Raw genomic sequence first — 14,338 nt, 5'->3', positions numbered from 1 at the left:
AAATTAGGCTAAACACAAAAATACTGTACAAGAAATAAAATGTAATTATAATACATTACTTGGCCTGGTTGTGATTATATTCAGTCATTATAATATACATGCTGAGCTTTGATTTATTTCTCAAGTTTTTAATTTTAATTCCAGCATAGTTAACACATGGTATTATATATGTTTCAGGTGTACAACTACTTGATGGTTTGAAAGAGGGTATAAGGGAAAGATATTAAAGATGACTCCTAGGTTTTTTCACCTAAGTAATAATGGTAGTAACAACAAGTCCATTTGCTGAGATGGGAGAGGTCTAGACAGGAAAAAATGGGGATGGGGTAGAAAAATAATCAATAGTGGTCCATATAGGGGTGCCTGGATGATTCAGTCAGTAGAGCATGTGACCCTTGATCTCGGGGTTGTGAGTTCAGGCTCCATGCTGGGTATAGAGATTGCTTAAAAAATAGTGGTCTATAATAGGTGTTCAATAAATGGCAGCCACTGTTTACATTAAAAATCATCTTCTACTATATCTCAATTATATCTCAATAAAAATAAATTTTTTAAAAATCATCCTTTTGGGGTTGTACTACTTGATTGTCCACAGACAATGGCATAAATATTACTGAAGATTATTCCATATTTTATTTTACAGAATTGTTCTAGTTATATTGAATTAGAACTTACACACAGTACTAAGTCATTAAACCTTCTACCTTGACACAGAGAAGAGAAAAAAATGTTAAGCCTCCTTTTCAACATGCTAGTGTTATAAAATTTGCTTTGAGGGCTATATTGAGACCCTTTCACCTAGTTACTCACTAGAATTACAGGATAATTCTATAATTTATAATTCTGATAAAATCAGAAAGATCTACTTTAAGCCAGTATTATTTGAGAGGGGATGGGGGAAAGAAAGAGAGCATGAGCATGTGCACACATGGGAGGGGCAGAGAGAGAGGGAGGGAGAGAATCCCAAGCAGGCTCTGTGCTGTTGTGGAAGCCCAACTAGGGGCTCAATTCCACAAACTGTGAGATCATGATCTGAGCTGAAATCATGAGTCAGGGGCTGAAGTGATTGAGCCACCCATGTGTCTCTAATCCAGCTTTTTAAATGTTTCCAATTTATTCTGGAGCACACACGTGTACATACACACAGACACGTACACAGACACACACACAGGTGCATATACACCTGAGATAAAATATTCTTTAAACCTGATCATTTACAAATTATTCAACATTGGGGCACTTGGGTGGCTCAGTTGGTTAAGCATCCGACTTTGGCTCAAGTCATGATCTCTCAGTTTGTGAGTTTGAGCCCAGTATCAGGCTCTGTGCTGACAGCTCAGAGCCTGAAGCCTGCTTCAGATTCTGTGTGTGTGTGTCTCTCTCTCTGTCCCTCCTCTCTCTCTCTCAAAAATAAACATTAAAGAAAAAAAAGCAATTAAGAAAACCAAATTATTCAACATTAATCAAACATGGATTTCTTTTTTTTAATTAAAATAATTTTTTATTTTAGATAGAGAGCAAGCAGAGGAGAGGGGCAGTGGAAGAGAGACAGAATTTCAAGCAGGCTCCATGCTCAGTGCAGAGCCCAATGTGGGGCTTCATCCCACGACCCTGTTACCATGACCCCACCTGAAATGAAGAATCGGATGCTCAACTGATTGAGCCACCTAGGTATCCCTCAATGTGGATTTCTAACCACTGATCTGGTCCATTCCCCTAATTTAATGAAAGAAAAAAACCAAAGAAAAAAACCAAACAAGTCAAGTAACTTGTCCAAGAGAATACGATTAGGAAATCATGGAGTTGTGTTAAGTACCTATGACAAATAGTGGAAGATAAGGCTAGAAAAAACAGATTAGACCTTAACTGTCAGTCTAAAGGATTTTCAACCCAATTCTGAAATAAAAGGTTTATAAGAAATAAGTTATATAATTAGAGCTGTGTATCAGGAATAGAGAAAGGGGGTCAAAAAGATAGGGAAAATAATTCACTCCAGGAAAAATTCAAGAGGCCTGAAATGACAAATATATAAAGGAAAGAACAGATGCAAAAGTCTTTGAAGATCTAGAATCAAGAGCATATTAGCTTCTGGTTAGAAGCAATGAATAAAAGGAATAAGTAAAGATGACTTTGGGATTTTCAGAATGGGTAACTGGAAAGACAGCTATCTTAATAACTGAGACTGGAAAAATATCCTGCCATATTCTCACAGGATTAGCTGACACTTATCTGTTTCCTAGATGTAAAGTTTACTTCTCAAGGAGACTGGGAGATAACAGTGTTCTATTTCCCTGTATTCACCATGATATTGCCTAGCACAGGTCTGGACTGAATAGTTCCAAGTAAATATTTGGTGAATTAAAAGCATATTCTCCATTTTAACAAAATGATAACCACATTGCTACAAGTGGCTTTTGAAGAGGAGCTAAAACAATTCTGAACAAAAATTAGTAGACAGAAAAATAAATTCAGAATGTAGCCTAAAAAAAAGGAAGCATGAGAATATAAATAAGGCACCTAAAAGAAATTCTAAATTTCTCATGGCATGAAGAATAACAAAGAGGTATGAAAACAAATCTTGGTACAGGTCCTCAGAAAGACCACTGGGGAATGGAAGTTAGCAGGACATGGAATTGGGTTACAGATCTTGAGCATAAGACTTCCTGGCATAAACAACCTTATTCACAAGAGGCCCAAACAATCAGTCCATGCAGTCAACAAAGTACTTTATTGTTCCTTGTTCTAACTGATAACTTAGAGCAACTGATGATAAAAGAGCCAATCTTAACTGTAGCCATGTATTAAAAAAAAAAAAAACACATATACACAAACAAAATATACACACCTACTGCCTCTATGACTTAGCAGGCATTCTTTTCCTTCCAACTAGAAATCTTAGGAGTGAGAAAGATAAAAGGAAAAAGAGGAAGTAGGGAGGCTGGGGTCAAGAAAAAGAGAAAAAAAGCTGCAAAAGTTCAGCTCACTCACTCCTGCTGGGCACAAAATAGCTGTGCCAGCACAGGACCAAGGCATGCCCAGAGGATTAGATGCCAACCATCTGGCAGGTCATACAGATACCGTCTTTTTCAAGTAGACTTTCCAAATCACTAATGCAGTGATTTCTGACCTCTTCTTTGATTTCAAGCAGGAGACCCTTTCTTCAAAATTCTTATACACATGTTTAACATAAAACAGATAAAAAAGTGAAGCTGCCCTGGCTGGATGAAACATAGGAGGGAACCAAAAGCCTCCTCTGCTCATCAGTCTCCCCCCGGGGGTCAACCTCTAAGGAGGCAGGTCTGCGAAAAACCTAGGGTTCTGAGAGATGGATTTTTCCCAATTTAAATCTAATAATCTCAATTTGAGGGAAAACCTTGGTTCATAATTCTGCCTCAGCTTCTGCATCTATAAAGGAGAGCTTGTTAAGCGTCACAGCTTGAAAACAGCCTAAAACCCTTATTAACAAATAGTTACAAAACATTTAAATTACAAGCACTTGGATGGCTCAGTTGGTTAAGTACCGACTTCAGCTCAGGTCATGATCTCACGTTTCGTGAGTTTGAGCCCCGAGTTGGGCTCTGTGCTGACAGCTCAGAGCCTGGAGCCTGCTTTGGATTCTTTGTCTTCAGCTCTCCCTGCCCCTCTCCCACGCACACTCTCCTTCTCTCTCTCAAAAATAAATAAACATTAAAAATTTTAAATTATAAAAACAAAGTATTAATAGTAAATTTCTAAGACAACTAGAAAAGCATTTAAGAAATAAAAATTCTAAGTATTTGAGAATGACACACAGTCATGCTTAGTTTGATATTTAAGGTAGCCTAAGGAAGTATAATAGATGCTTCTATTGTTATAGTTAGTGTTCCTCCTAATAACAAAAGTCAAGAAGACCCTGCTTCCTCTAGGCCACTGGTAAGATAATTTCTTTTTGTTGTATTCAAAATATATAATAAAAGTGAAAGCACAAAAACATGAAAGATATAAACAACCAGAAGCTTCTTTTTAAAAGTAATCTACAAGAGCACCTGGGTGGTTCAGTAAGTTAAGCATCTGACTTCAGCTCAGGTCATGATCTCATGGTTTCTGTGTCCGAGTCCGTATTGGGCTCTGTGTTGACGGCTCAGAGCCTGGAGCCTACTTTGGATTCTGTGTCTCCCTCTCTCTGTGTCCCTCCCCTGCTCGTGCTCTGTCTCTCTCTCTCTCTCTCTCTCTCTCAAAAATAAAATAAACATTAAAAAAATTTTTTTTAATAATCTACTTCCAGGGACATCTGAGTGGCTCAGTCAGATAAGCACTAGCTCAGCTCATGAGATGGAGCCCCACATCAGGCTCTGCACTGACAGCCTGCTTGGGATCCTCTCTATCTCTCTCTTTCCCTCCCCCACTATCTCTCTTTCTCTTTCAAAATAAATAAATAAAACTTAAAAAAAAATAAATAAATCTATTTCCAGGCTTTTAATGACAATATATTTGAAACAGATGGCTTATACAGAACAAAAAGAGTCATCATCAAGAGTGCAAAACCACTATGGCTAACAATAATTATAATAATTTTCATGTATTTTATACTTTCTGTGGATTATAACAGATGCAAAGGCTTTTATAAAGTATCTCATTTGTGGCCTACTGCCAAATCAAGAAGTTAACATTATCTTTTATATATTAGAAAACTTAGCTGAGTGCAAAGAATATTATTACTTGTTGAAAGTTAAAAGGGAGGGGTGTGTCATTCCTGCACAATGGAACCAAAATGAGATAGGCTAAGTAAGAAAGATCAAGGGGACATCTGAATAGGAATAGTATCACTGGTCTCATCACACATTTCTAGGCTGGAACATATATATTAAGCAAAACAAGAGTAAAGATCTAGGTGGATTCTAGCCCGGTATTTTGCAGTACAGTAGCCAGTAGCTTCATGTAGTAATTTAAATCAAATTAAAAAAATTCAGTTCTTTGTTTGCACTAGCCACATTTCATACAATGCTCTTTAGGCACATGTGGCTATTGGAAAGCACAGATAAAGAACATTTCCACCACTGCAGAAAGTTCTATTCAACAGCATTACTCTAGGAAAAAACCTTTGAACGTATTAAAACCAGCAGCACTCAATAAATGTTTGGTGAATGAATGAATGATAAGCAACAGGCTTCAATGGGCCATTGAAAAAAAAAAACAAAAAACTAGGGGCACCTGGGTGGCTCTGTCAGTTAAGAACCTGAGTTCGAACTCTGCATGGGGTGAGCTGGAGCCCCGCTTTGGGATTTCGAGATTCTCTCTCTCTCTCTCTCTCTCTCTCTCTCTCTCTCTCTCTCTCTCTCAAAAACAATAATAATAATAAAAACTAGCCAGAGAAAAAGAAACTAAGAATAGTAGCTAACATTTACCGGGCACTTAACACAAGCCAGATACTCTTCTAGGTGGTTTATATGCACTAATTTAATTAACCCTCAAACAACTTCATGATATATTTACTGTCATTACTCTCATTTTATAGATGGGAAAACTAATACTTGGACAGGTTAAGTAACTTTCCCAAGATCCAGGATTTGAATCCAGTCAGCCAGATCTAGAATCTAGAAACTTCATTTTTAATCATACTATACTATGCTATCTCTATTATATAACAACTGTATTTTAAGTTTTTGCTGTGCTAGAATAAAATTTATTTAATGTCATTCTTCCCATGCATTCACCAGTCAAGTTTACATAAAGAAAATAAGAAAAGTAGTGAAATAAAAGACTGGCAAAAAATATACCAAATGTTAATAATAGTTTGATCCCTACACACTGAGATAAAGAGCAATTTTTATTTTCTTGTTTTGCTGACTGTTTTCTAAATGTTCCATAGTGATAATGTATCACTTCTATAAAAATGAAAAACAATAAAAATATTATTTTATTTTTAATGTTTAATTTTGAGAGAGAGAGACAACATGTGCAAGGCAGAAAAGGGGCAGAGACAGAGAAACAGAAGATCTGAAGCGGGCTCTGCGCTAACAGCTGAGAGCCCAATACAAGGCTCGAACTCATGAGCTATGAGATCATGACCTGAGCCAAAGTCAGATGTTTAACCAACTGAGCCACCTAGCCACCCCTAAAAATATTTTTAAGCAAGATGAAAATATGATCAGCTTAAAATCAAGACTTATAAAATCTCACTCTCAAACATTATATAGGCCCCCTAACTGGTCTCTTGGCCATGAGTCTCCCTAACACTAAACCATTCTGAATTTGCCATCAGTTACCTCTGCCATGTTAGTCCATGCTCAGAATCCAATACACAGAGGATAAAACATACTGTTTTTGGCTTTATGCAAGCCATTCTTGATTATTTTTATTACATTTCCACCTTTATCTACCAATAGTATTCTGTCAAATCATCAATTCTCCTATGAGAAGAATGGTAGAAAGAGCCCAGGCCTCAGAGTCACAGACCTTGGCCAACACATCATCTCTTACCCTCAGTCCTTCAATAGTGATTAGTTGTAAAGATTAAATCTTTAAATAGGTAAAGTATCCAGCATACAAGCCTTCAATAAATTGTGGCTTTCTTACTATTGTTATTAACCAAATGGGTTTTTATTCACTAACTCCTCAAAAAGCTTTGCACTTTTACCTCTGTGTTTTATTACAGCTTTGCTTCTATTTTCTGAGTTCCTTCCCGATCTTCTAAAAATCCTTTTAAAATTCAAGTTCCAGTCCCAGTCAACCTCCTCCAAAAAGGCTTCCCTCACTCTGCCAAGCTAATATGATCTCTCACTCCTTTGACTTCTATAGCACGTAGAGTTTATTCTATGCAAGTGGTGGGGTCCTAGATGATTTTATTAGTTCTCTTTTCATATATGTAAGTCCTACATTCCCAGTTAGAGTCAAACTCTTTCCTACTAGCAGGCATTCCATTTTATATATGTCTTTATACTTTTCTGGTGTCTCACAAATCACCAGGCTTATACTAAATGCTCAAAAAAATATGTTAATCAGATTTGTGCATTGGGAAGAAAGTCATCATAATAAAAATACTGGCTGAACATTTTTGTAATAGACTAGGAAGCCAACAATTCTATATAAAGGTAGAAAGTTTAAAGTAAACAGTATAATCCAATTCCATAATATACTATCACTGACCAAACATGTAAGTCATACTTAAGCTGTATGATTCCTTTCCAGTCCAATGTAAATATTAGCAATAAATGACCCTAAGTAAACAGCACTTTTAACTTCTTAAACTGTCTTACACATAAACTCTATTAAATATATATTGACTCAAATTGTCTTATTTGATTTCATTCGGAAATACACTCACCTCACTAAAAAAAAATCAAGATAATTTGAGTGAGAAAGATTCAGATACTGATTACTAGAAAGTGAGGATCATATAACCTTATTTTATATAATATGAATTCTCCTGTAAAAAGGTAAACTATTGGGGTGCCTGGGTGGCTCAGTCAGTTAAGCAATTGACTCTTGATTTCTGCTCAGGTCATGATCTCATGGTTCGTGGGATCATGCCCTCTGCCAGGCTCTATGCTGGCAGTGTAGAGCCTACTTGGGATTCTCTCTCCCTCTCTCCCTGCTCCTCCCCTACTTGCACTCTCTGTCCCTCTCTCAAAACAAACATTTAAAAAAAAAAAAAGTAAAAAAGGTAAACTATGTCTTCTCCAGTGCTACAAGTTAAGGGTAGATAGCCTAGGGGCACTCTTTTATTTTCACTCACTGATTTAATTATGATATCTCATAAAGCAATTAAGAAAATTAAATAACAACAAAAAGAGAAAAATCTTTTCTCCTTGATAAATTACTAATTTAGTGGGGCACCTGGGTGGCTCAGTCGGTTAAGCATTTGACTCTTGATTTCGCCCAGGTCATGATCTCACAGTTGGTGAGACTGAGCTCAGTGTCAGCCTCTGAACTGATAGCACAGAGCCTGCTTGGGATTCTCTGTCTCCCTCTCTCTGCCCCTGTTTGCACTCTCTCTCTCTCAAAATAAATAAATAAACTTAAAAATTTTTTAATTACTAATTTAGCAATAGTAAACAATTGTTCTAGTGAGCTGCTTTTAAGAATAAAGCAATTTGAGAGACAGAAGGAAGTTGCTTTATTAAATGCAGTTACAGAAAATTAATTCTCAATAGGTAGAAAAATACCTATAGCACAGCTAAATCCTAGCAAGACAGATTCAGCACAAAATTCCAAATCCCTTTTTACAGCTATTAATGCTATTCTAACAAGCTTCCAATAATGTTCCAGCTTTCTCACTAATCCTCAAAAGAAAGGAAAAGCCATTACCTAAGGATGTTGGGATGGGAGAGTCTATTCATAAGCTGAACTTCTTTCAGCATGTTTGCCCGGTTACTGCTCAATGTGTTCATCTTAAGAGCCATCACCTGGCCAGAAGCTCGATGGCGCACCTAGAAAATAAAATAGAACAAGAGAAGGGTTCAAGGACAGCAGTTAAATATGAGGTCAAAGTCTCCACATGTAAACATGCCAAGATGTTTTAGTGCCAGTTTAGATAAAATAGATATACTTCAGGATGTTTTCCTGTAAACTGATCACATTGGGGTCTCACTTCCATTAATGAAGATGGATTTATTCCATCAAAGAGCAAAACTGTTTCACATTAAGCTGGCCAGAAAAACATTGTTAATAACACCTCAAGAAATGGCAGCTTTTTTTAATACCTTAGAAAAAAATGGGGGAAATTTATTAGGCTAGTTCCTTATGGTCAATATTGCTGAGTCTTAGGACACTAACAGGAAAAAGTCCCCTTTGTGGAATTTTAAGTGTGCACAGAAAAGATATATGCATAAGCCTTATATAACACTTAAGGAACTATAAAACTATCTTTATAGGACACTAAAGCCACATCCTCAAAATCTCCCCCAAGCAGCATGTGTGTGTGCATCTGTGTGTGTGTGTGTGTGTGTGTGTGTACGCACACATAAATATATATATGAAAAAAAGCATTCATGTTAAATATAGAAAGAAGTCAGTGGACCTTTTAGGGATAATATAGTGAGCCAACCCAAAGTACCTTATAATCACATAAACATACTTAAGTCAGATACAAAAAAACATGGGTCACGCCATTCGCACTATTACCCGTACACACAGAGGAAAGTCTACTTCTGAAACATTTATTCTCTACAGAATTCAATATATTTTGCATGTAAAAATATTGTTTTATAATTTCAATGCACACTCCACAGTTTCCAATAACTGTAATACTTTACTCACAAGAAAATTAACTATGTTTTTACCCTCTAAATGTCTCAGTAGTAGCAAAAGGAGACTACCAGAGAAAATATTTTGTCTTACCCAAAAGAAACTCAATTATTTACTGAAACGTGTTTTTCCTACTGAGAAATTATGAATGAGGCAGTAGAAAAATTACCAAGTACCAAGGACCTCCTTACTCTCTGGTTAAAAAAAAAACATTTCAGATCTGGCACAACAGAGACTTGCTATGCAAAAATGTCATCGTCCTATGGACTTTGAGTATTCTTTTAGTATATTGTAATTGACCAAGTGGAAGTTTCAGGAGAAAATATGACAACCTACTTAACTCTTCAATCTACAGAAATTCATTGAAATGACAACAGCCCCAGAATTTCAGCATATCTATTAATACAGGACAGACATAACATTTTATCTTAAGAGTTCAAAGAAACAATGTTTCAGATCAGCCAGACATAAGGGAAAGAGGAAGCAAAACACTCAGAGCCACAGGGACCCTGGTTAGAAAAACTGAGGCAGAACATTGGCTGTCTCTCCCCTCTTCTAGATCTCTTAGTGAGATTTGGAATCCAACTCTCTTCCTAGTGCATCAATGATTCTGTTGTCATGTACCTCGTGATTGAAGAAAGAGAAGTGACTTTCCTTTTCAGATCCTGCATGGATAAGTTAAAAGAAACGTTTATATACAAAGAACACACTGACAGTATTTTTCCAACTCTATTTACAGAAGACATCTGTGTTTTAATAAGGGCTCTCCATTCTGAAAGCTATTCTTCTTTTTTCATCATCTGAAAACTATCACTCGGAAATTTTAACAAAATGTGAGCTTTTAAGAAAGTTCGATATTAAAACAATGTGAAATTCAGGGATGAACAATCTGTATTTCAAACTAATCAGAAAAAAATCCTATTTCCTTAAAAAAGTGGACAAGATGATGAACATGTTCATAACTCATTGCATTCTATCTTTCATCTGCATAAAATACTTTCTTCTAGCACCTCAAATTCTACTTACCTTTCAAGACCACACCCAAATGTTCCCTCCTCCCTGAAGTCTTCTGGACTCTCTGGGAATCATTTATTTGTGGTTTCCATCTTTATGCCACCTCAGAACAACATTCATAACACCAGTATACCACTCATCACATGGTTCTGTACATAAATATGTCCTCACCAGTCTATAAAGCATCTTGATACCAGGATCTATACTGTATCCATCCTTGTCTTGCAGTGCCTGGAAGGCCTGGCACATCATAAGGGCACAGTGAAAACAATGGCAACAACAGTTAAGTGAAACTTCTAATATACTTTCTATATATTATCTAAGGGCCAGTGAATCATTTATTCAGGTGAATTATTTGGGCAGAAGTGATCCAGGAGTAATTTTTTTTTTGAGGGGGGCAGGGGTTGGGGGGAAGATTCAAATGGAAAAGAAATATAAAATTTGGTAAAATTTTTTGGGGCTTACCATCTAGAAAGGGACAAATAATAAGCTATATGGAGAGTCAGAGAAGAAAGACAATGAAGAATAAAACACAGCACACAAAGTATTTATATAAATGTTGAAATGTTGACAGAATGAGCACTTAGGCAAAAACTTCATGGAACTTCAGTGAAACCTCAGAAGATTAATAGACATTGATAGATTTTTAAAATACAGATTACAGTTGATAAAGGAAGAAAAAAGTATCGTTTAAATATAGAGGTCCACAAAAGATGGGGTACCTGCCTAAATGTAGGAGGATCTTCATTCCAAGTTTCCAAAACTACAAAAATTAATTACCCTTCTAATAGACTTAGATTTTCAGAGTTAAAAGAAGGTGCTTTTTTGCTTAAGTTTGTCCTCTACAGATAGATCATGGTTACTATTAATAAGAATATTCCTAAGAGAGTGACATCTTTAACTACCTTGGAAAATAAACGTTAAAATGGTTGCTGCTAGGGGAGAGAAATGGGAGGGATAGGTAAAATAGGTAAAGGGGATTAAGAGGTACAAAATTCCAGTTATAAAATAAATGCATCAGTGATGAAAATCACAGCACACGGAATATAGTAAATGATATTGTAATAACATTGTATGGTGACAGATGGCAACTATACTTATTGTGGTGAGCATTTCATAATGTATATAATTGTCAAATCACTATGTTGTACACCTGAAACTAATATAATGTCAACTATATTTCTATCAAAAATTTATTTTTTGATGTTTTTTAACTTATTTTTATGTTTTTTAATTTATTTTGAGAGAGACAGAAACAGAGTATGAGTAGGGGAAGGTCAGAGAGGGAGGGAGACACAGAATCTGAAGAAGGCTCCAGGCTTTGAGCTGTCAGCCCAGAGCCCGAGGCGGGGCTTGAACTCGTGTACCACAAGATCATGACCTGAGCCGAAATCAGATGCTTAACCGACTGAAACACCCAGGAGCCCTCTATCAAAAATTTAAAAATAAAGGGGCGCCTGGGTGGCGCAGTCGGTTGGGCGTCCGACTTCAGCCAGGTCACGATCTCGCGGTCCGGGAGTTCGAGTCCCGAGTCAGGCTCTGGGCTGATGGCTCAGAGCCTGGAGCCTGGTTCCGATTCTGTGTCTCCCTCTCTCTCTGCCCCTCCCCTGTTCATGCTCTGTCTCTCTGTGTCCCCAAAAAATAAATAAACGTTGAAAAAAAATTAAAAAAAAAAATAAAAAAATAAATTTAAAAATAAAAATATTATTATAAAGGGTAAGCCTCAAAAAATTAAAAATAAAATTGCCACATGATCCAGCAGTTCTACTTCTGGGTATGTACCCAAAAGAATTGAAAGTAGAGTTTCAATTTGCACACCCATGTTCATGGCAGCATTATTCACAACAGCCAAGACGTATATGTAACACAGGTGCTCACTGACAGAGGAATAGATAAAACAAAATAGTATACATAGAATGGAATATTATTATTTAGCCTTAAAAAGAAAGGAAATTCTGACACATGCTATAATACAGATGAACCTTGAAGTTATTATGCTAAGTGAAATAACCCAGTCACAAAAAGATAAATACCATATGTTTCCACTTACTTGAGGTACTTAGGGTAGTTAAATTTATACAAACATAATGTAGAATGGTGGTTGCCAGAGGCTAGGGGAAGGAGAGGGATTTGGAGTTGTATGCTGGGTATAGAGTTTCAGTTCTGCAAGATGAAGAGTTCTGGAGACTGGTAGCACAACCATGTGAACTGAATTATACACTTAAATATGATTAAGATGGTAAATCTTGTATGTACTTTACCATAATTATAAATAAATGAAGAGAAGGAGGGAAGAAAAGCAAGAAAAAAAGAGAGAGGGAGAAAGAAGACAACAGAAGAGAAAATCGGTACTTCTCCTTGACTTTTAAATTCATCTGATGCTACCACAGGATCTTCAAATCTACTTTCTAAAGAAGAGCATAGCAGAGTGGTGAAGGGCTCCAGGTCAGGAAATGAGCAGACTGAATACAACGCTTTAATACTTACATGATTAGAATGACTTCTCTGTGAAGACTTCTACTGTAAAATGAAGAGAACAATAGTCTCTATCTCCTAGCACGATTATGGAGGACAAAATAGTGTTATGTTAGATAAATGAGATAATGGATGCAAACTAACACAGAGGTTGGCCCAATAAGCATTCAATAAATAGGTATTGTTTTTAATAAAAATAAGAAAGTATAGGGGCGCCTGGGTGGCTCAGTCAGTTAAGCGTCCGATTTGGGCTCAGGTCATGATCTTAGTGATTTCAAGCCCCTCACCAGGCTCTGTGCTGACAGCTCGGAGCCTGGAGTCTGGTTTGGATTCTGTGTCTCCCGCTCTCTCTGCCCCTCCCTTGCTCACACTCTGTCTCTGTCTCTCTCAAGAATAAATAAACATTAAAAATATATTTAAAAAAATAAACTATATGCTCATAAGAATTTAGCATATCAGGTGAATTTGACATAACACAGAAAATACAATTATAATTTTAAGTGAAAAACAGTAGTATATATAATTGCTGTATAATACCCCCAAGATTACTTATATACTACAAAGGGAAAAATATGTCTTTACAATGGAGAGATCTGCTGGTTAGCACCTTAACCAAGGGGTTGGTCACATTTAGCATTACCAAAAGTGAAACACCTGGCATTGTCAACTTTCTGATGTGATGTAATATACATACTGAAATGTTTAAGTCAAATCTAATCATAAGAAAACAATTAGACACATCCAGAATATCTAAAAGACAACTAGACAATACTCTCCAAACAAAATGTGGGGGAATATTCTAGATTAAGTGACATTAACAGACATAACCCCTGAAATGAAATGTATGAAACCTTGATTTGATTCTGGGTTCAAAAAAGCTATAAAAAACTTTTTGTTGGGGCCCCTGGCTGACTCAGTTGGTAGAGGATGTGACTCTTGATCTCAGGGTCATGAGTTCAAGCTCCATGTTGGGCGTAGAGCTTACTTAATTAAAAAAAACAAAAAACACCCACCTTTTGCTGGCAAATAAGAAAACTTTTAATAGGAACTGTATATGAAATTATTTTTCTGAATTAAGGTTAATTGCCTCACTTATAAATAATGATACTATGGCCTCGTAGAAGAACGCATTCTTAGAAGATATATACTAAAATATTTTTTTTTAATTTTTTTTTCAACGTTTATTTATTTTTTGGGGACACAGAGAGACAGAGCATGAACGGGGGAGGGGCAGAGAGAGAGGGAGACACAGATACAGAAGCAGGCTCCAGGCTCTGAGCCATCAGCCCAGAGCCTGACGCGGGGCTCGAACTCACAGACCGCGAGATCGTGACCTGGCTGAAGTCGGGCGCTTAACCGACTGCACCACCCAGGCGCCCCTATACTAAAATATTTATATTAAAGTGTCATGATATCTGCAATTTGCTTTCAAGTGTTGTAAAAAAAAAAAAATACCAATGGGGCACCTGGTTGGCCCAGTTAGTAGTACAGCATGTAACTCTTGATCTCAGGATTGTAAGTTCAAGTCCCATGTTGGGTGTAGAGATGACTTTAAAAAATAAAATAAAATCTTAAAAAAATACAGATAGATAAAGCAATGTAGCAAAACATTAGCTGGCAAATC

At 36.6% G+C, this 14,338-nt stretch overlaps 1 protein-coding gene across 1 annotated transcript in view; it reads right to left on the bottom strand.

The window, feature by feature from the left end:
• TESK2 (testis associated actin remodelling kinase 2) overlaps nucleotides 1-14,338 on the bottom strand; it is a 106,033-nt gene that overhangs the window by 60,240 nt on the left and 31,455 nt on the right. The window contains exon 2 of the mRNA XM_047083771.1: nucleotides 8,287-8,408. Coding sequence (XP_046939727.1) covers nucleotides 8,287-8,408 — 122 coding nt within the window. The remainder of the gene's footprint in view (nucleotides 1-8,286; nucleotides 8,409-14,338) is intronic.

Source organism: Lynx rufus, unplaced genomic scaffold (genome assembly GCF_022079265.1).
Source record: "Lynx rufus isolate CCGP_SWC_20201006 ecotype Redwood Valley unplaced genomic scaffold, mLynRuf1.p SCAF_2, whole genome shotgun sequence".
NCBI lineage: Eukaryota > Metazoa > Chordata > Mammalia > Carnivora > Felidae > Lynx > Lynx rufus.
This window is presented reverse-complemented; position numbering and strand designations above follow the sequence as displayed.